The 23,864-nt window shown below is 37.8% G+C and overlaps 1 protein-coding gene across 2 annotated transcripts in view; it reads right to left on the bottom strand.

The window, feature by feature from the left end:
- Window positions 1–4,368: 4,368 nt before the first annotated feature.
- XRCC5 (X-ray repair cross complementing 5) overlaps window positions 4,369–23,864 on the bottom strand; it is a 78,542-nt gene continuing 59,046 nt past the window's right edge. For both annotated transcript variants that reach the window (XM_074548718.1, XM_005485191.4), the window contains exons 16-21: window positions 22,762–22,831; window positions 15,371–15,480; window positions 14,791–14,887; window positions 12,691–12,758; window positions 8,054–8,125; window positions 4,369–7,257 (exon numbers count right to left, since the gene is read on the bottom strand). In XM_074548718.1, the coding sequence (XP_074404819.1) occupies window positions 7,243–7,257; window positions 8,054–8,125; window positions 12,691–12,758; window positions 14,791–14,887; window positions 15,371–15,480; window positions 22,762–22,831 (432 nt within the window). In that variant the 3' untranslated portion in view covers window positions 4,369–7,242. The remainder of the gene's footprint in view (window positions 7,258–8,053; window positions 8,126–12,690; window positions 12,759–14,790; window positions 14,888–15,370; window positions 15,481–22,761; window positions 22,832–23,864) is intronic.

A 23,864-nucleotide genomic window follows, 5' to 3' on the forward strand; every position in this document is an offset into this window, starting at 1 on the left:
TCTTGCTGGACTAACCCTATTCCTTCTACATTGATTTTGTCACTGCTGCCCGAAGGGAATTTCATGACCATTTGCATTTTTAAATAGGTCAGTGTGTGTGTGTCTGGGAGAACTGTAAGTAAATGCTCATTATGTAAAACAGATCATTCTTTCTGGAATGTGAAAAGAGATATAGAAAGGCTGTTCTTTCCAATAATAACCTTTGAAACCTCATCTGTTTCCTCTCTTTGCCATTCACAGTCATTAAGTGGAATAACAGCTTCTCCATTTCTCCAGAATACCTCAGTCTTTGTCTGTTTAATGTCTGCCTCTCATATATTCCTGGTGCCTGTGGGACACTTAATGGAACTCCCACTGTTCCATTTCTCCTCAAGACTAATGATCATGTTCTCCTCATGCCCAGGGAACATCAAAATAACTTGCTTTTTATCCTTCATTTATTCCCATTCCCCCAAATCTTCTGTCATAAAACTTTTGCACTCACATACCTTCTGTATATGAAGTCTCATCCAACCAAAGTCTATCAAAAGTCTTTCCTCTGCCTTCCCTGGGAAATATCATAAGTAAACAACTTTCCCCAATTAGAGAGGGAGAATAACCAACAGACAGAGAGATTTTTGGTCAGAGCATGGTGCTAACAACACCAAGGTTGTGGGTTCACTGCCTGTATGGGCCACTCACTTAAAAGTTGGACCTGATCACCCTTGTGTGTCCCATCTAACTCAGGATATTCTGCAAAACTGTGAATAAATGGCCCCTAATGAGCCTTCAACAAACTAGGCATAAAACCCCACTGTTGCTGTCCTCAACTAGTGAACCATATTAGCTCTCTTATATTCTTAGAAAATAAAACAATGAGAAAATTTTGATGCAGCTGTGGAGGACATAGCCTGTTTCTCTTACTGTTTAATTTACAGATTAATTTAGATGGAATCATTGAGGATTCACCTCTTCTGGAATATCTCCTTTATCTTCCAAGAAGCCTGACCACCAGATCTCACAGTTTTGAGCCACCCCTTGTGACAAAGGCACAGATCCCTTACAAACAACATGAAGCAAGCCCACCCAGCTTAGCTGTGCATATGCTCCCTGTAAGCGCAGGTGCTCCCAAGTTATCCTTGTTGGTTAGCCAGCAAAAGTACTAAAGACAGAAACCTTCCATATCTCTGCCTCTTCAAGGCATTTCTGTAGCAAGTGCATTATCCAAAGATAATGTTACTGTTGCTAATCAGTGCCTTAATAGCTACAAAACACACTGATAGTCCTGGTACTTTAAGGGATAGCATATAAAACAAAAGCAAGTTCATTAAACATATGCAACTTTCCCATCACCAAACCAACCTTACTTCCCAAAATCTTTATTCCTCTTACACAGGGAGAAAAAGGATATACTTGCTGGTTGATGTTATCTTTGATGAATTCCCCCCAGCCTGCCCAAGAAAATGAAGTGAATCAGAAAGTTGAGCTGCTAGAAGATCAGATGCTAGTTAAAGGTGGGATTCGGATGACATACAAATTTGTACAGCACCCAGCACAGTTCTGTGAAAGGTGGATTACTATCACTTGTGCTATGCTCTTCTTGGAGAGCATTTAGCCTTCTAAACCTTGGTGTTAAACTGAAATGTAGAGGTCCTACAGGTGGCAACTACTGAAAGCTCCCAAGGAGTAACAGGGAGGAATTTACATCACAATCACTAGACAAAGATCATATGATTTCTCAATTCACCTTTGCTGAGCCATTTTTCATGCTTTGCAGGCAGAGAAATACTACCTTCTCAACAGTCAGGACAACTGTGGGCTAGGACACCAAATTCACACAGGACTCAAACAGGAAAATGCTCTTGGCAGGCTGCACCCATTCAGATCAGAGCCTTCAATGCTGACCTGCTTGGAACCAAAGAAAAAAAATTCTCTCCACTCCCCTCCCTCCTTTTTTAGTAAGTAAAGGGTCCCTAAGCATTCTGATACAGTTCCTGTAACTCTTGTGAAAAGTCAGCATAGGGGCCATTTGATGTACTCGCTCCATGGGGAGAGAACATTTGTCAATTGACTACTTGCATTAGCAGGCTGGAGAAGGCATTCTCATACATCCCAGTCATACAAAACTCCAGCAATCAGGTACTAACAGCCATTTTACCTTTCTTTTCCTAGCATTATATCTGATCCACATGCTTCAGGCAAAAATACCTGCACCACAGTTGGTCTCCTCAGGGGCTTGAGCTCCCCTTATGCATTGTCTCAGACAGCAGACAGAAAACGTTTCTAGTTATACCCTACATTGGAGGTATTTCTGTTTTCTGATAGTATCTTGAAAGCTGTAAGATTCACTCCCTTCTGGAGGAGAAGAAAATGACAGTTATTACTGCCTATTATTGTGCGTTAAAATAGGAAGAAAGGATGAGACAGAGTTGGAACTCAGTGAGACCATGAAGAAAAACAATCCTTTGGTTTGATATATTTAAAGCAACAGTGAATATATTTCCATGGCCAAACTACTAATTTCATTACAGAGTCTCCAGACTTTCACAGCAGCCCATACAACTGACTTGGTGCATAGGAGGGGACCCTAAGAATTAATACACCAGTAAATATATATGTGACCAAATCTGAGTAGTTTATAGTGCTGCAGAATAATTTATTATTCGGTAACAGCAAAAAGTACTGTAAGTATTTCAGATTCCTGCCAAAAGAGGTGCTTTTGATGGTCAACTGTTGAAACTGGTACTGGGGAAGCATCAGAAGGAACAGAATTAATTTTACTGTGTCTTAGTCATGCTGTCTTCACAAAGTTTATTGGGAAGAAGCAGATTAATTTCTATCCAGCTTAAGTCACTAAAGTACAGTATGTGCAGAGTCAGATGAGCAGAGTCTATTTTAAGGCACTCATCTCACAGATGCACTAAAGCTATGCCTGGTTTGTAAAAACAAAATTGAGAGCTTTTATGTTCCTTTTGAGTTCTTTTATTTTCATAAAAGCAAGCACTATTCCAGAACAGTAAAAGAGGGAAGGTAGAGTGGGACATAATCTTTCCACTTACCAAAACTTGCTGCATGGAAAAATATGATCAAACTTTAAGCTAAGCTTTGTTCAAATGTTTTTCAAGTAATTTTCTTGTAAAGAGTATCTCTATGCCAATTTTTTTATGCAGAGTTCAATGTGGGTTTTGATCCTTTGGGAAAAGTAAGAGAGGCTAAAAATTACAGCCTTTCCTTTTTTAATATATTTCAGACGTTCATATCAGAATATGATAGTATTACAAAAGAAAACTTCTCCTATTCTGGTTTCCTTTATTTTCTTTAATATGTGGTAATCTATTCCTCTTAAATTTTCAGGTTCAGTGATCACAAGAAAAGAGTTCAAACTGGTACAGAACTTCTTTTAGAGCTGCCCTCAAAACAGTGCAGAGAAATGCTATGGACAAACTCCAACCCCAGAAAGGCAAGTCACCTCTTGAAGTCAGTGCTGCCTTTCTTTACCAGCACCTTTAAGTGGTGAGGGTTTGCTGAAAGAACTGTTTTTTCTATGTGTTAGTTCTTCAAAGAATTTAGAAACAAAAGCCTGGGTGGGCCTCCAGTCCCCCGCTAGTACTGGGAACATTTTGAGTTTTAAAAAAAACCTTTGTAACCCACATCTCAAAAGAGACACAAGAAAACTTGGAGGTTTCCTACATCTGACATTCACAAGTGCTCCCAGCACTGAGCTCCACTACTGTAATGGTACCAAGAGAAGAATAAAGATGGAAGGGGAAAGGAAGTAAAGCGGAAAATTTAGTGGAAATGAGTTTTCCACCGTCACAAACCAACAGCTAAATATAAGTGCTTTTTTCACACTGACAGTGGTGAGGCTGAAAAAATCCAAACCCACCCTGACAAGCACAGCAGCAACATCCACCAGTGTATTTGCCAGCTTAGCAACATGCAAGTCAGAACTCTCTTTCCAGATTATCCCTGACCCTACTGAGATCACAAGGGAATTCCTCCCTTGCCTTTTATCATGTGCAAATGCAGAATTTAAAAATGGCCTGTGTCTTTAGAATTCACAACTGAGATAACTGATTTTCCTTCCTCATTTTCTAATTCCAAAGATCCTGCTGCAACATCACACAGACAATTCTGTCAAAACCCAAATACCAGGAAAGTTAGCAAGATGTAAATTCACCCTGGCAACTAAGAGACCACAGTGCAGCAGAACAGGTCTCTTCACATTAGGAGTGTTTTGATGGCATGTGTAATACTTCTGTGCCACATTCCAAGGACAGAGATGAAGCCTTGCTTTCAGAATTCTCCAAACATGTTGACATCACACTGTTGACCTGACATTCATTTCAACCTGATTAATATCACACAAATCACAAGTCTTCAACTATGTAACATTCTAGAAGTTATTTTTTATTACTGTGGCATACTGACAACTGTCCAAGAGGACAAATGTGGTTTCTGAGTACAAAAGGAATGAGACCAAACTTGAGAACTACGTAACAGGTAGCAGACCCCCCTACCCAGTGACAGAGCAAAATGCTTTATGCAGAATGGATATAGCCTAGACACTTACAGATTCACAGAATATTGTAACCAGAACAGTCTTACTCTTCCTCTATGACTCCCAAACCCAGCCTTTTGTCCTTTTCTGTGGAGTACTCTCAGTTCCATGCTATGATCCCAGCTCCCTCACATACTACTTACCCTTTTTGGTAGAATATTTTTGGATATTCTCCACCTCCCAAGGTCCACACTGCAAAATATTTTCTTTTTAGTCCACACCCCTCTTCTAAGTAAGGAAGAGAAGTCTTCACAGTCTTCTTTTCTGTAGACACTGTGATAATTTCTCTGCCTATAAAGTACATTACAAGGGATGTGCTGCTGCTGGCAGGAAAACAAATGCACTTTATGTTTCCTTTAAAGCTGCTTTTGAAGTGAACAACTGGTCTAGTGCTTCTGAGGACTGGTCAGTGTGGCAATTGAAAATGAGAATTCTCAGTGTAAACAGTGAGTCAGCCCACTAAACAGTAGGTGACACTTTGTAACTGAAAATGTGAACTTAAACTAAATGTAAGACTCTTTCAGTCATTGAATGAGAACTGAAAGCTGGCCCTTTGCCAAAGAACAAATATAAAATCCGGCTGCTGATGTGATAGACCCTCACCAAGATCAGAAGCTTCTGAAGACTGAACTCAGAAGCCTGGGCAGAATGAAAGATGCTTTTCTTGCCTTAGAAGAATTCACTTTTATTTATTTTGAGTCATAAATTCTCATTCCTCTTCTCAGTACTAGCAACTCAATCACCACACTGAGCTTACCTGGACATATTGTGCTGTACAGGTAGCAAGATCTATGCAGCAATTCTCCATGAACTAAATGTATAGTCCTTGACAGAAGCAATCCACTCTAGAAATGTGGTCAACTAAATCAAAAGAAACAAAGTAACTCCATATTCTGGTCACCAGGTTCTATATTCTGTGTGGTCTTGACCCAAGATTTTCTCATCATCTCTGCAATATAGTAAAAACTACTTTACTGGGGTGTTGCAAAGTTTAGGGTTCATAAAGAATAGGATAAGTATACTCTGCTTCTGTGGAGGGATTTTGATATTCAATGTTTGCATTGTAGGCCCAGAAAAGGGGCTTTTGACAGTTTCCTTTAGGCACTGCATAAGTAGTCACCTGATTATAGCAAACATGGCTCTGAAGACAAAACCTGACCTTTAAAATACTTTTATTAAACAAAAAAAAAAAAATAAAGTGTATAAGAAACCCCCAGCCAGCATACCCCATATATTGGCCTTTAAAACACTGATCAAATAATCCTTATTTGCAGTTGAGAAAAATATTTTCTGGTGATACAAAAGCTATAAAGGTCTGCAAAAATCACTTGCTCCCTGCCATCTGTATTTGAGAAATGCTTTCAACTCAGTCAGGATAGGATCTAAGACAGGAGAGAGTAGGTTGCTATGTAAGGAAGTAGGAGCAAAAAACAATTCCTATTTCCCACACAGGAGCTGTTGGCCAGTATAACGTGTAAATATTCCACAACATTTTGCAACTACAGATCATGATTTTTCCTTTTTTTGTGATCTTAATATCATTTTGCACAGTACATTTATACATTTATAATAATGAAGCACCAAGTTTTAAAGGAATGAATCTGGTTCTAACAGACAAGCATGTGTGAAGGTGTCATTACCGTCTCTTCAGCTCTGCAATCAGACTTGAATATCTCTTTCTAAGCAGTATTTCACTAGTTTGGATTGCTCTGTGCAGACATGACTCCATCCTGGTTAGCAGTGTTAACTATTATCACTTATCCATCCCAGCTGTCAGTGTACAGCTTTGAGGGACCCTTCTGCTCTGGGTGAGCTCCCAGCAGTGTATGGAGTGGACACAGAACTGATTCATTCTCCTTTCAGCACCAGGAGCATCTACACTAACTGTACTAGTTACAAGTCTAAAACAATCAAAAATCCCAGCCCCTGAAACAGGAAAATGTGTCACAGAAAGGGACAGAGATCTTGGGCTGCTGCTGAGCTGACAGGAAAGTGAACCTGTAGTGCAGAGAAGACCATAATTAGTGATCTGGGGTCAGTGTGGCAAAATCAGCACACCTGGCTCTGCTGTGTGCTTCAGATTCTGTTGTGAATTTCAAACTATTAACTTGTCAGTCCCTGACCTAGAATTTTTTCCCACAAGCCTCTGTGGTGTTTTTCATGGTGCTTTGTTGGTTTTTTTGCTCTATCTTGTTTTGTGTTTATTTGAGTTGGTTGGTTGGTTTTTTTAAAGCATGAAAGTAATATACTTTTTCACTTCTGTAACAATAAACCTATAGGGTTACCTCCACTAAATATTCACTATTACCTGGTAACCTTGCTGTGACATTTCTGTCTTTCTTCCCAGGCAATGCAACAGGAATTTCAGGCACCAGAGCAGATTCTCATTAAATTTAGTAGTGTTCAGCTAAAAGCAATACAAAGGACAAGCTAAATTCAGTTCTAAAGAAAAGAAAAAAAAAAAAAAAGATGCCTTAAAGGTATCATTACTGCCCAAATACTTCAGACAATTTCAATCTTCTGTTCTAGTTTTGAAAGCCAGATGCCATTTATACCAGCTGGAAACATTTCTGGGATTTCTGTTCTCATTTGAGAAAATAAAGATGGATGTACTTTCTTCTCATTAGCATCTTTTTTTGGGCCCCATCTCACAGAGCCATCTCTTCCAAAACTTTGCTTCCACAGTCACCATATATCACTGGTCACATCATGTCCAGCTGCAAACAGAAGAAACAGATTTGAAAGAAGCAGCACTGAAGTAATTTCTTATATGTGTTTAGTGCTAAGAAAACCAGGCAAATTTGGAAATCCTTATCATGTAACATAAATAGATTGCACAGAATTCAGTACTAATCTTCTATAAAGTCCAAAAACAAACTGAAAAATCTCATCTTCACATAATCATCTGTGCAATTTATAGATTTTTAAAAGTACAGTCCAAATGTAGAGATCTGTCTGTTATCTAAGCTTCTTTAAAACCATCTACACCATCAGCTGAAGCCTTGGAGACAGATTTGTAATGAGACAGCCTGTAAAAGATGGCTAAAATATTTATTAAAAAAACTGATATCCTTGAATTTCAGCAAGCCTATATAGAGAAATTTAATTCAAAAGATCAAAACATCTTTTTTAAAATGTTTGAGTTTTCAACCCACATAAATAGCAGTTCAAGATCTACAAACCTTTTAAAAAGCTATTATAGTAAATTACACCAATCCACTTTTAAATGAGTGCCTCACTGGCTCTTTTGAAGCATATTAGAGGACACATTTCACCCCTGTAAACACCTATGTTACTACATCACACAGTATTTGCCATCATGAAATTACACACCTGCCTAAGTCTTACAATAGCAAGTCAGTAATTTAATGTGGCTCTTCTGATTCAATTCCTTAGGTGTTTTCTAAGCCATGCACTCTGATATCTATTGCTTTAAGAACCATTTGGCTCTCTCATTGCACCTTTCACTTACGGCTAAATTCTGAAGCCACACCACATCTTTATGGCACTCACCAGATCATCAACATCACCACCTTCATCTGTAGGAGGCAGAGTTTCATTTTTCTCTTCCTTTGGAGCCAAGAACTAGAAAAAAAAAGTGATACTGACAAAACGGAGCAAAACAGAGAGACTTAATGTCTTTAATGTTAAATTAACAGAACATCTCCTCTGTATTCCAAAACAAAGCCAGCTAAAATTAAAAATCAGGAAGGATGTGTTTTCTGGTTTCCACCCTTCAAAACCATATTAAACTACAAAAAACTTCATAAGACTTGCTTTTAAAGGATTTTATGGTGAAGTGTGTCAAAAACCAGACATAAGGACATGGTTCTTGAGACAACACATGTAGAGAACCCTGTGATAAGGATGCTGCAAATATTATTTCCTAGACTCAGGGGGACATAATAAAGATGCATAGTAGAGAAATCATTTGAAGTCTACTAAGTCCACAGAAACAACTTCAGGCACAAGAAGTTTTTGAGACATCAGTGGCTGCAGCCTGGGACTATGCATTTTCTCTACCCATCCTTTTTTGTCCACTGTCAGATGGGATTCTGGATTAGATGGAAATCTTATCCATTGCAGTTTGACCAGGTTTATGTTCTTCAAAAACATTGTGTGTAGCTACAAAATGCTCAGGGATAAGAAAATCCCTAACCCTCAATGAGTACATACATGAGGGTGCCCAATGGCTTCTTTGAGACATTTCCTACACACAGCATTCTAGCTTTGTGTTGAATTTTTAAGCTTCCCCATTTAATTCAATTAACATTTACCAAATGAACAAAGATATGAATAATTAAAAAAAACCCCTCTAACATGCAAGATGGTTAGAATGCCAGTCTTAAAAATGGAAAATCATTATGTAAAATTACATTGCCATAGCTGCTGATACAACTCACCATATGCCCTTCACTTAAAGCATGACATTCATAAACAGAAGAGAAAGGTAAGTTGCTCAGATACTATAAAAACTGAAATCAAACATACAGACAATATCTGGAGTACAACCACCTCCAAAATTATTTCACAGATTTTTCTCTTAGCCTAAAAAAACCCAAAACATTAAAATGGTAGGGAAAATGGCAATACTTAACTCTTACTTAAAAAAAGCATCCAGTTGTCTACAAATTCTAGTTACCACCTTTTTATCAATATCCTTAATAGGAAATCTTTTTTTTTTTTTCTTATTAAAATGCACCAGGACAAGTATACAGAGCTAGAAACAACCCTGCCCCCCAAGAAAAAGTAGGCATGAAGCTAATGAGGAAAAGCCACATTCTCAGACTTGGAGTCCTGTCATCCTTAAGTCAGAAACAACTCCACTATAACTCCAGATAATGAAAGAGAACAGCTAAGTAGAAAATAGCCACATTAAACAGGCTATAAATACCTGCTTAGATAACTCTTTTGTGCTCCTAAAAGGGAGCTGCTGTTCAGCGGAGGACTTCAACTGTGTCAGCCAGAGAGGTTGTGTAAGAGGCCATGGGATCCCTATCAATATCACCAATCTCTGAGACCATACATTTCTAGTGTGAAAAGCTTAAACATTATTTTAATAAATAAAATATTCTGATCCTTCTCTAGAACCCCAGTGACCAAAGGTCAGAGCTTTCCTACATCCTAAGCAGCAACATCCAAGAGAAACATAGAAATCTCACTTCACAGACAATATTCATGTTCTGACCTGCTGAGTTTAACTTATCAGAGATTCTGTAGCTGAAAAAAAAAAGAAAGTCAGGGAATGTGACAGAAGGAATTAGAATTTCAGGATGCTGTACATCTGTTTATCTTTTTTGTTGGAAGAGTTCTTAATCTAGTAGTAATATAAAGCACATACTATGAAACTAAAAGCTAATGACATTTGTCAGCTCTGAAAGGCTTTTTGTGCCAGATCAAATTTCCTTTTTTCACATTTAATTAAGAGTCAATTGGTATTTCTGGAAGTAGCACATTTTTCAAAAATTTTACAATCAGCTTTCTCGTGCTAAATTATGCAAAGGAAGCTAAAAGCCAGAGAAATGTACAATGAAGACTTGCTGTAAATTGAAACCTGAAGTTTCCATTTAATGCTGAACATCCAAAGCTGCGTTTTTTCTCTGAAAACCTGTTTTACATTTATGCAAAAGCAAATTACATATAATAGCTGTGCTGAAATCCATTATCTTCCCCAAAGCAACCAGAAAATGCACTTGACATTTCTGCTCTTTTAACCTACCATCCTCATACTCTAAAAAGAGTATCTCCACTATTACAGGGAAAAAAAAAATTCTCAGTGATAGGAAAATATGCATGCATAACCTACCTCAAGCAAAAGGAAAAAGGAAATTTTGACCTGTCTAATAAGCAGCCTGGTAAGTCTTCCTTTTTCCTGCAGACAACAACCCTATAAAACCTGTAATCTTACAGACAAAACAGTCTTGAAACTACTAGTAGCTAGTAAACAGCACATAGGAGAAAGGGTTTTTGTGTCACAAAGGACAACACTGACAGACAACCCCAGGACCTACAGGCTTGCACATAACCTCTACAGAGGTGAAGAAAACTTGCATCTTACTCTGTTGGGAGATATTTGAAAAAATCCAATATAACCCCTAAATGAAGGGTATCGCCTTCAGCACAAAAAATACATGAACCATTTTTGCAATCTGCTGTAGACCTAGGAAAATGCTGGCTTTGTATCACACAGGAAAATTGTGGCAGGGTTTAATTGGACCAAAGAGGACTAGATTTTTATACCAGCCCTACAATACCAAGATAAAATATTCTATCCCTGCAGATCTTACTCCAAGAATTACTGTCTTGCAGTTCCTTAATGAAAAAGTCATATGAGCCCTTTACAGCCAATGGGAATTGGAGTTCTAGGTTTGGATTTGGACAGTGTGTGGGGAGATGGTTATCTAGTGAATATCTGAATTGCCAACTGCTTAGCTAGCAAAGAGATGCAATCCAATTACTCTGGTAGTTAAGGTAACTGCCATCTGAGAGAACTCTGCTGCAAAACTGATTTCATGCAATATCTTGTATTCCTCCAATTTAATTGGAAGATATGGCTATTGTATGACCTTCAATCAATCACAAAATGACCTTCAGTCACAAAATAGTTTATGTATTGCAATATATGGTGATTGTAGGATGATGGTAAACAGAAATGTAAACTTGCACTCAGCCTATAAATACCTTCTCCAGCTTAGCCTGGCAGCTGTGAATCCAGTCCTTGATACTCTCTCATTTGTGCTGCATTCCCATGCAGGCACAGTATTTTTCAGCCACCACAAGCTCACAATGGTATGCTGCAAGGTCTTTGTGGTTAGTAGAGATTTCTTTAAGGAACAGTGGCTCTTTCACACAGTATTAGCACATTTTTTGAGCATCAGTGGTAGTTTCAGACTAGAAAGTACAGTTCTCAAGAACAATATTGTCTTAGGAAGTTTCCAAGTAATTTAATAGCACTTGAAGTAGATAAAAAAGGCTGATACTCTTTAAAACCACCACTGGGGGAAAAGTTGCTCTATACCTTTATGTGTAATGATAAATAGCCAGTAGGTCCTTCATGTCTAGAAAACTCATCATACTCTGTCTTTTTATCCTGCACATGTCCTTTCTGGACTCCTAGTTTGTTAGCTTTTCATTTTCATGACATTTCTGTGCCTTCTTCACCTTGAGATAAATTGTTACAGATGAAAAAAAGTTTCTAAAATACAACCTTTTTTCTACTCTTTAACTGAATTATAGAGAACCTACTTCTACCCATTTCTGCCTATTGCTTATGGAAGGCCTGGAACCTGCAAAAATCAATGTGGCATCTTCCATAAAAGCTACTTCTCTGCAAAATGGTGATTTCAGACACAGTTTCACCTTCAGGGGGGGTCTGTGATACAAGGACCTTTCTCCTAAACTAGCAGACTAATATAAAAACATCCATCTTATCCTCTCCACACAAATATCATTTTTAACAGCAGCTCACAATTCTGCTTCCTTCCAAAGAGGAGGCACCATTCTGCCTGTTACAATTCAGTCCTTTGTAACTGGGACATCATTCATCACTGTAGTTACTAAAATGCTACATATCTGTAGAAATTATACCTGTAAATAGTCCAAAACTCCCATTTCCAAAAGGATCTAATATGGTCACCAATAATACCCCCAGCATTATGTATAATGCCCACCCATCCACAAAAGCTACACAAAGGAAAAATGTTGGTATCACTGAATGTATGGTGGAAATTAGCCACAACAACTTGAATTGCTGGAGTTCACAAAACCTTTTTTAAAAAGCATCATATTTTTGAACTCGTGCTACCAGTGAGAACATATTTCTTTCTGTGAAGTTCAAATAGTGATCTTACATATGTAAATAGCACTCTGCTGTTCCACTACACAGAGTGGCTGAAGTTCCTACTCTTTGTAGAGGATATTTTCAGATCATTTCAATACATGCTACTTTTTAAAGACCAATTACAGTAAAACTAGTACATGCTAAAGTAATTTTGTCTGAAATGAAGAAGTTTCAATTGTGTGGCAAATGAACATTCTTATTTCTTCACATGGATCTTATTGCATTCAGCTGAAGATTTATCCACATGAGAAACTCTTCAGTTCCACACCAAGACCTCTATACAAACAGATGCTTATTAAAAAAATTATACCTTCTCAGCCTCTTCACCTGTCACCAAACTTCCTTCTGCTTCATCTTTAGTGATCAAAGAAATCCTTTCTGGAAAAAAAAACAAAACCAAAACATAAAAATATCATTAGAAGGCTTCCCAAAAATTCACCTAATGTTAGAAGTGAAAAAAATGTTCCACATTTCAACTTCTGGATGTGTCATCATCACCAGCAAAAAAGAGAGTATCACTCAAAGGAAAATGTGACTTGCATACATGAGTCAACTATGATATAAAATATGATATAAAAATAAATTAATGAGCATATTCATAAGCTTGTGGAAGTATCCATTTAGGAAACTGCTAATATTGTGACAATCAAACTAATGAGACACTGAAATCATAGCTCACAGACAAAATGCTGAAAATCTATTAGAAATTGCACTTTTAGTCATTCACAGCATGCTCTTAGGTCCTCAGAAAAAATTAACTCTTAGGATTCAGACACTTGTGCTGTGATTACTTGGTCTGACTACCAAAGTGCTGATCCTGCCCCAGCTTGCTCCTTGGTTGTGCCAGCAGCACCACCCTGAGCAGTGATGTCCCACCCCTCCAAAAAAAAACCTTCCAAAAAATCTCCATTTATTTTGACCCCAATAGTTTTCCCAGTCTAGTTCATCACTTGACCATACAAATGCTTGTGCCTGAATAAGCAGCTATGGGTGTGAGAGCAATGAATAGGAGATTCATTAAAATTTCAGCAGCAGTGTAAGTGTAGAATCACCTTCATGTGCCCACAGAACCACATGGCAGGGTTTCATGAACAAAGGAATTTATCAAACAGCTTTGCCTTTCTTCTGAGCCACTAACTCATTAACTCACATCCACCTTCTTTTGGTGATGGCAGTCACTCATGACAAGACCCAATGCACACCACACTTGGTAGAAAAGAGGGGATGGGTCATGTGGCAAGAATGAGAGAAAACAGAACTTCTGCACTTGTTAGCAGCAAGTAAAAAGCAATATCAGCTGCCTACTGAGAGCAGCCAGATTATGCATTAAGCATCAAGATTTCATTTCACCATGTCCTCAAAGGAAGATAATCTCTGCCGTATGAAAATATCATCTCTCTTTGTATTTGTTTGTTTGGTTGATTTTTTCCTCTAAAACATACTCCAGTTTGTCAAAAATTCTGATTTATACTAACTAAAAATTATTCATGGCTTTGAAAGATCCAAGTTTGCTACTTTCAAAGTTTAATGGTTTCTTTTTCCAAATTTATACAGAGAAGGTCTCCTACAGCACTACTGAATATAATGTTCTTGTCAGTGTTGTCCTGTCTGTTTTTTTCACATTGCTAAGCAAATTCCCATCCTGTAATTCAAAGCTGGACAAAGCAGACATTACAGCATGTCTGGAGTTCATCACTTTGAATGGTACTACACAAAATCACATCACTGCATTTTATAGCATGCACCCTTAAGAGATACAGCTGGGCATTTAACAGATTTCCTTAGCATTGGTTTCAATTAAAAACAAGACTATGATGTAAAATATTTTTTTTAGTCTGCTACATTTTCTATTTGTGAAAATGTTCCTTTATTTATCACTTGTGTAGTCTTTGAATGTCTTTTAGAATGGCACTGCCTTGTATCTCCCAGTTTAATCATAGGTAGGTGTCATACTACCACCATATTCTGTCCTTCAGGTTACTTAAATACAAAATGATCAGTGACACATTTCAACGCTATCTGTGACTTTTTGGAAGCTTAAACTGCAAGAATCTTTTTATAGCTCTACTGCATGAGTTTTTTCCATTTATTCTGAAATTCAGCTGAAATTGTGTCTTCTTCTCCTTACCCCATAACATTTAATTTGTCTCTTCTTCTACAATTAATTTACCATTTCAACAAGACTTGGCAATGCATTATGAATAATGCTGATATAAAACTATTAGTGCAGAAAAGGAAAGGAAGCTGCAACATGAAAGTGTTTTTTTTTAACTAGCTGCAGGAATGAAGCATATCAAAATGCTGCAGTGGGGTTAGTTTAAGTGCCCCACTGCTAATGAAGTTTTCTTACTTAGTGGGTAAATGCAATACAGCTAGAAATTGCCTAGTTTTTTTTTTAATGCCATCCTACCTTGCACCATGATCTCCCAGAAATCAGATAAGGCTTTATCTTCCAACTTTGATTTCAGTGCCTGCAGAAAGTCATTAAAGCACTGCACCTTGGACAGCTGAAAAAAAATGTAACAGCAACTGTAAGTAAGAACTATTAAAGCAAGCTTAATTCTTCATGAAGTCATTGAACATGGTGAACACAAAAGTCTCCACAGAATTTGGGTTTTATTTCTATTAAAACTGTGAGTTCTAAGGAATGGTGAGCCACAAGAAGCACCTCTATGAAAACTAGAAAGACTTAATTGTAACTAGCTTTGTTGAAGAAGAAAATTGTAGTACTGTACTTTTAACTAGCACAAACATCACGTCATAGGTCTTCGGTTTTATGTTTAAACAAAAATAAACAAGAGCAAGTAATACCAGAGAGGCTAGTTCCCATTCCAGTATAAAAACAATAAAAACCCCCATAAAATGCAACTCTATTTCTAAAATTTGAAACATATTTAAATTGTTTTTGCTGCAGCAATAAATTATCAAGCAAACAGGCTCATCATGCCTCTAATTTGAAAGAGGTAAGAGTATTCACACATTAACACTACCTTCATGGCCTCCTCTCTAAAAGCTCTGATACAGTCGATCCCTTTCATGTAGTACTGGGAACCTTTGTTTTCCAAGAACTGATCAATGCGGTTTTTCAACTGCTGACTCACTGGAAGACAAGGAGAAATAAAGTGATAAATAAACAAAAGAATGCACACTTCCAAGGAAAAAACCCAACTTTTCTTTTACATCTCTCTTTTTCTACTCCACAGGCACCTAAGTAGTTAATCATACCCACACTGCCTCAAGCTATGCAAGTTGATAATTGTTATATAAGCTAGTGACAATCATTTCAGCCTCTCCGGAAAAGCCAGATACACTAGGAAGAACCTCAAGCATGCCCAAGACATACTTTTCCCTGAAAGCCAAGAAAAAAAAGCAGAGGCACAACTTGTTTGATAAAAATTTGGAATCCTAAAGCTTAGGGAGGTTGATGTTCTACAATACAAGCGTATCCCCTCAACATCCTTTGCAATCAATGCATATTTCAATGAAAGCATTAAATTTATGAGAAAGGTGTAATAATGTCAAACCAACAGGTATGGGGTGACTTCAGTTAAAAGACCTTGCTGTTATTGACATCAGGGTATGTCTGGTCTCTTGTACAGGTAGTTTAATAACTTTCCATCAGAGCAAAGAGGTTTATGATTACAGAGATTATGAACTGTGCATGCCTGACAGAAAGAAGCAGAGGTAAACAGTGAGACCTGTACCAACAAGAAGAGGAAAACCAGTGTTACCCTTACTGTTGAGCTCCTAAATGTAGGTAGCTGTAAACCACTGCAAACAGAAAAGAGAAAATGCCACCCAAGAGCTCTGCAAATCCCAATTAATTTCTGCTAGTTTTTAGTAATTTACTTTCTCTTCATATTTACTTACAGTTAAGGAACTGTCCAGTTTTACCCTCTGACAAAACACCTCAGCCAGGAAAAAAACAAGTATGAGGAGGATACAACAGTGATCTATAAACTCAGAAGCCTTGTGAAAAGAGCGAATAGGGAGTTGATAGCGCCCTGCCTCTCTCAAAACAAGAGCCAAGGCTTGGGTTAAGAACAAACAATAAAACAGGATCTTTTGAAACACACACCAGCAGTTAAATCAGCTTTTGGTAAAGGGGTTAAGTTTTAACAACTGAAAAAATGAACAAATTCTCAGAATTCTTAAAAGAGGATGTCTATCAAGGGAGATTACCAGTGTTGTTGCCATTGAGGAAGAAGATTCAGGAAAGCTTTCTGAGCAAAGCAGAAAGCTTTCCAGCATCTGCCTGCCCTGTTCTTGTACTGTGAAAGACCAGGCAGTGGATTAGCAGAGCCTTTCCCCTGATTTATAGCCCTTCCCAGCTCCAGATGTTATGGGCATAGACATGACTTCAAGAATCTCAGCTATGGAAGCATCAACAAAGAAAATCACCTGCCAGAGTGGTGGAAGAAACAAGAAGCACACTAAGAAGGAGACATTGTTTAAGTACTGTGTTCCTCTCTGCTCTTGCGAGTATGCACAGCACCAGCTGTTACATAATTTTCTATAAAATGCCTAATTGAACCGAATCTGAAGGACAATATTTCTGCATAGTGTGAAACAAGGCATGTTTGATATTCTCCCACTAGGTTTTGACAGTTTCTAGAAAAGGAGACAGATAATGGTTGTGCCCAACAGCAGTTACAGCACAAGAAAGTGTGCTAAAGTGCCTACTGTGCCAGAGGTAATCAGCTCACTCTCTATTTATTTCACCAGTAGCTGACAAACTAAATTGAAGTCTAACTACTTAAGCTTCCCAAGTTAAGTCAGTCCATTTTTTTCATGGTTAATGATTTTCTCATTACATGTTCTAATTTCTTATGAATTGCACTAATAAAAGCAAGTCCTGCTGGTGTTTTCAGTGGTGGTGGTGTTTTTTTAAACACTGCCTTCTCATTGATGTGTTAAATTAAAACCCCAGGCACTATAAGGGTGCAATAAAAGTCTTCATTGTCAGAAAGATTCCAGCATACTGTTTGAAACTATCAGACACTCTACTACTTCTTTTGCATTAATTTTTTTTAAATCCCTTTCCATTTGATTGCCCTGGCAGCCATCAGAAGAAAAGACCTTCTTGCTACTGACTATGAGATGCCTCCTTTTGAAATCTGTTGTAAGGAACCAAAGGAAACCTGCAATGTTTTACCAGGCACCAAGTCCATAATATAGGCAGCAAACAGGTTACATGGCAACAGTATTTAAAGTCACATTTCTCTAACATCCTGAAGTAGCTTTGCTAAACACTTCATTTTGTCCATTGGGTTTCCCTTAAATGATAGGCCAATGATGGGTGAATTTAAAATAGACAAAAATTCCTATGTTCTGATTAGATTACCAAATTATTTCAGGGGACCAAAAGTAATACTAAAGACAGAAGATAAGGATTATAGCAGGAAATTCTTGAAGTGGTTGCTGTTCCTTTAGACTTCTAATCTGAGAACTTCGTTGATTTCCTGCTGCCTTTTCATTAGTCTGAATCTTTGGGTCTGGATGCAGCAAAAATAGATGTCCCTGTTTTTGGAGCAAAGCGTGTTCTGCATAAAGCTGTCTTTTTAACTAAGCTGTGATAAGCATTAACTCTGATGTGTCCCAGGCAAATCTCAGGCATTGATGTTTTGTGGAGTAGGCCCTTGAGTTACAAACTGACAGCCCATTCAGCCACTCCTGTGTAATTGTAACTTTTTTCTTCCCTCTCAACTTCCCTCACTCCACACACATTTAAGGAAGTGAACAAACAAGAGACGTCCACATTTTGCATTAACTGGAATTTCCAGCACTCCTAATAACCACGACATTCTGCAGAACATCCCAAGAAACTTTTATCTCCTCTTCTCTCCTTCTACTGTACCTGACTGGTTAGATAACAAATATAGTTATTAAGGGTTAGAGAACTGCAGGGGAAAAAAAATTCCCAGAATAGATCTTTTAGTTCTAGCAGAATTTAATCCCTTCCCCTCTGGCATTCAGATACATTTGCTACTCCAAAATACATTCACTAGTGCTGTCATTTTTTGTGAAATATGCCATGAACAATTATATTCACTTGTTATCTCTGAACAGCTACACTACAGAAGTGCAGTTATATTTTCATGTTTGTTCAGTTCAGCTCTTGGTCTTGATTACTATACCAATCAGATTGCACAATAATAATACCAAAACTGTCTATTATTACAGTCCAAGTTTGATTCCTTGGGGATTCCCCTCCCCCTGCCCCCCAAAAAAAAGAAATCAGGTTAAAAAAAATTTCTTCCTTTAACAACAGGAGTCTTTTTTCTAATCTTCTGATTCATGTGCTGCTGGTGGTAATGATTTGTATTCATGGACAGTGCTTAAACTGACAAATCAGTTAAATCACCTGATCATTCATTTAAAAAATAATCTATAAAATCTTTCTAGAACTGAAAAGAAGAAAGAAATTCTGAACTGAAGACTGTACTAATTTTTAAGGACCTCCTTCATCTTTAGGCCAAGAAATAAGAATTTTAAGACCAAGAGCTGTTGGCTGTTGAACTAATCCAGTTCAGGACCCTATGAGGTCCTGTTCAGTTTTGAAATGGTGTCTCTGAATGTCCTGTGAGTATGGGTTAGAATGGTTGAGGCTGGATGTCTGAAGGACATATGACCCAAATCCCTGCTAAAACCAGGGTGCATTGTGGAACAGGTGCCTCAGTGCTCCACAGACTTGAGTTCTGTGTAACTCCAAAGATGGAGAGTCTCCAACTCTCATGGGTCCCTTTTTCTATGTGAGCCTCACCACTGTGATCTTTATTATCTTTTTCCCCATAGTATCTAATTCATATTCTGTTTGTTGCAACTCAGAGCTTTGAATCTCACCCAATCACTATGCCCTTCAAAGACAAACCTGGCTTCATCCTCTCTGTGAAGCAGATATACAGAAAACTTCAAAGTGATTCTATATACTCAAGTATTTGGTTTGCAAAAACCCTTCTAATGACTGAATCATTTTCATCAAACCACTCATTGCATCTGCCCTGCCTAGCAGTAGAGCATGAATAGTCTCTGAAATATACAAAAACATCCAGTAAGATAAAAATGCAGACAAACTGCAAAAACCTGCCAACAAAGAATTACATGAAGTATTAGCTTTTTAAAAAACTGTCTTAGCTCCAGAAAGGTAATTACCTATACTTATTTCTACAGAAAATCTTGCAATAAAATATCATCCTTGTTCACATTCAGTTACTGATTCCTTCAGCTATATTTTTCTAGAAATGCCTAGGAAAAAAAAAATTAACTAATTTACTAAAATATAGAAATGAGAGCTTAGTGCAATTTGTCTCTGGACATGCAGATTTCTCTCCCAGTTGAAACTCAGCAAATTAAAAAAAGCTTTTTCGACATTACGTTCTCAGACAGGAGTACTGTAAGATGCAATGAAATGTGGCCTATAGACTCACACAGAAAATTTACAAATCAAAGAAAATACTGTGCATGTGTCAATACCTTTTTCTACTCCCCTGATTCTATCTGATACAGAAGCCTATGAAAATACAGCACATCAGACATGATCTGCTTTCCAGAGATGCAGACACAGATGGAAACCTCCAAACAGGAGGATGAACTGGCACTACATGCCTACTCCCTTAGCATTACAAAGATGGCAAGCACTTACTGCATTTTCTGAAGCCTTCTCTGAAGCCACAGCAATGAAGAAACTCATTGTACACACTTGGGAGCAACAATTAGATTCTACTCAGGTAAACTAATCTATTTTATGTGCAGTCATTGACAAAAACGTCAGAAGCTGTTATCAGGGGACATCTCTTTGTGATGACTCTACACTTGTGACTTGCTCAAAATAAGACCTGCATAACATGACACCTCTCTGGCCATGAATGCAAATAAGAAAGGATGTTTAGAGGAGAACACAATTCTAGTTACATGAGCATCAGTATTAACTAGTAAGCTGAAACCATCAAACAAATCTCACAATGTCACCCTTAAGCAGCTCCCTACTAATAAAGGACACAGTTTTCAGGTAAATCCCAAGTTGATTATTTTTTCAGGAATTGAGCTGCCAGTCCAGAAAACCTGTCTCTAAGACCCTTACCAATCTGAAAATCTTTGATTTTCTGTAGATATTATTTAGGCATTAGTGGCAAAGATGTCACACAACATCAGATACGGACTAGCTTCCACTTAAGACTTCTGCTATGAAAGGTACAAACCCTGATTAATGCATCCCAGTGAGGGCACTGCAGGAAATATACTGGTATCTATTTTCAGTGATAAATATACCATCAGGACTTCCTACAAGCTGTTTCAGAAGAAAAAGAAAAATAATCACCTTGCCATCCTCTGGTACTGCTACCTTTATAATTTTGGTGTGGGTGTGCCATTAACCTGCAGCTGAATTAAAAAGCAACTCTAGTGTCACTATTTAAAGTACAACTCTTCCTACTGCTACAACTTCTCTATCTACTAAAAAACAACCCACCTCCAATCAAACAGTTGAAAGGTCTTTCTCCTCCCAATGAAAGGACTGCTGTTATTTTAAAAGGTGAATGTAAGCCCTATTCAGTTAGGAAGACTGTAGCAGATGTTTTTTTTTTTAATGCAAGAAAGAAAAACAGAATGCAACTTAGCAGCTCTCCTGTCTGCATCCTGACACATAAAATGCTACCCTTTTTACAAATAAGTATTTGAATCCCACAGATTATCCTTTTCTGCAAAGAAATTCTATGTTTCTTACATTCTAGCAGAGGGAAAAAAAGTCATCATTAAATGACAAAATTATACCAAAAAATCCCTTAGAACCACTGAATAGTTTTAAGGCAGAATTTACTATTTACATAACCAAAGTGCAATATAGCAAGCCATTAAAAACATGCCTGCAATGTTCAATGTGTTAAGCCACCTAAAAGGCTCTGAGGCACAAAAAGGATTACCTAAAAGAAAAAAGATAATATGCAAAGTATGTTTTTATTTATAGTGGCTTCTCTCTCTCCTTTAAATGGGTGACTGCACTACATTCTGTTTAACTACACCTTATCATTACAGAGCAGATCACAAAGAATAAAAGCAAATTGCTCAAAATTTCAGAACCTTCCAACCATGTACTGCAGTTATCTGCAGCACAGCTACCAAGTGGACATATTTAAGCACTCTTTCTAGTTAAACCATCTTCAAGGATAATCACTATAGTTATTTCTGCCTTAAAGCTTTCCTACATTAAATTTATCACCGTAACAAAGTAGTCAACTGTTCCACAGTTTCTGTATTCTAATGTATTGCACAATGCTTTTTTTTACTGCATATTAATATAGCTGAGATTTAAGAACACAACTCCAAATATTTTTTCAATAAATAATTTCTTCTGGGTCTAATGAAAAATACATGCAAAAAAGCTAGCTAGCTGGCTCACAGGTCTGGAAACTCTGGGGAGAAATAGCTATGCAGGCTTTAACAGACTGTATCACAACTCAATACACTGATAAACACACTCCTGAAACTACATCCAAAAGGACCAAAGGTCTTGTTGAAATACCCAGTACCTCACTCAAGCACCTCTGCAAATCTTTCTTTGAAAAATGGAATGTGACATTAATGGCTATTTGGCAGATCAAGTTTACCCTGCCACAACCTTCAAATCACCCTTTATGAGATACAGGACCCCATCCATCTTGTGCATTCTTCTTAAGGCACCTTTGGATTACATATAACTCTGCATAGCTACTCCAGGAGGGAAATACCATACAAACCAATGATAATTTCATGGCATTTTCAGACTTAGGCCATGCAGGACAATGTTTGACCTGTGCCTTGTGTTGTTCTTCTCTGAGATGAGTCAGTGCACACAGAGCCTTCTCTCAACTTTCAGATTACAAATACTACCTGTTTATTCCACTCTGAATTCACCTGTGCTTTCTTTCACTCACAAGCAGTAAGAAATGACATATGTATGTGAAGATTTAAGTCCCAGGCACGACAGTCTCTTTTTTTCTTCATGGAACACGAGAGGTTTCTCACACTGTGCACACCAAGGGCTCCCCACCTCAGGCCAGAAAGACCCTGGGAATGAGAAGCTGAGGCACATCCTGAATAAGGCAGTCAGGGAATACCAAGGGGTCTTCTGTTAGAAACACCTGAGGGGTTGCTCAGGTGCCTCAGCACAGCTGTACAGTGCCTTCTCACCCAAACACAGCTACCTGAGGCTTTTAATTGGGGAAGGCAAGTATTAACATGGGAATTACAAACAACACCTTCCTTGGCTGAGTGGCACTACTAAGCTAACCTATAAATTCCAGAGCAACTCACATTGCACAACAAACTTAAGTTTAGACAAATGGACTGCATTTACTGAAATCTGAAGTTGCTGCTAATATAATTAAGATAGACAAAAGTCATTTACCATCTTTGAAGTCAGCATTTTTCTTCCTCACCAGAATTCGGAAATCTTCTGCTGGGTTAACACTGCCTACCTACAAAAAGTACAAAACCAAATCAATTGTCTTCCAATATCCATCTCTCTCTTCTTGTCAGGCAACAAGAATCTTTACATTTCTTTTTATTTTCATATGAAAACAGAAACTGTGTACTTCTCTGCATTCAGACTCAAAAATGCAAGTCTTATAAAGTGTGTTAATGCACAGTACTCCTGGCAAAGGCTGGCTATGACATGAGCAAGATGAACTCACTCTGCTGCACTGTTACAAGCTGGCCACTTCTCTGGTGCTGAGAGGACAGAAGCACAACAATTCAGGTTATCTGCTAGTTCAGCTTTGAGATCTTCTGTAGCACAGCCCTCTTAGACCTCCCTTATCTCACCAGGTGCTTAGTGAGGACTGTGAGCTCCCAGGCACGTGGGTACAGAATCAGTGGTGTGCCACTCCAATAGGACCTCAAAATTAAAAGTTTGCACTTAAATCATCTAGGCTTTCTGGCAGAGTCTGGCATCTTAAAGCCAAAGCTCTAAATGGGCATGTAAATGCAGAAATCTTTCAAAGGAACTAAAACCAGGTCAAATATAAATAAACACTGAAAAATGGATGCATTAACTTGAGGGGAAAAACAACCAACAACCCTACATTGCTTAAAATTTCCTATCAGCAATCATAATTCCCCTACTTTTTTTTATGCTTTGCTGCCAGAATAATTCATGGACTTTGCAATAAGTTTGCTTGGCCTCACTGTATTTCTTTAAGATCTAGCAATGCCACTTTTCAGGAAATATCAGAAAATTGTATTAGAAGTGCAGAACACTGAAATCTTTTTAGATATCAAATATTTTTATAAGTATCAATAATGCTTTTTTTCAAAATTAACCTTAAAGAACAGCACATTTGAAAACAAGAGAAGTTAGCTCAATATTAACTATTTTTTATAATAGGAAAACATCAAATAAAGGAAGGTGCACAGTTATGATATAGGTTTCATCTAAGCTATAATTTACAAGTTAGATCTAGAGGCAAGATTAAACCAAATTTGTGATTTAGACCCCCAATTAATACAGAG

The sequence above is a fragment of the Zonotrichia albicollis genome, chromosome 10 (assembly GCF_047830755.1).
Source record: "Zonotrichia albicollis isolate bZonAlb1 chromosome 10, bZonAlb1.hap1, whole genome shotgun sequence".
Classification (NCBI taxonomy): Eukaryota; Metazoa; Chordata; class Aves; order Passeriformes; family Passerellidae; genus Zonotrichia; species Zonotrichia albicollis.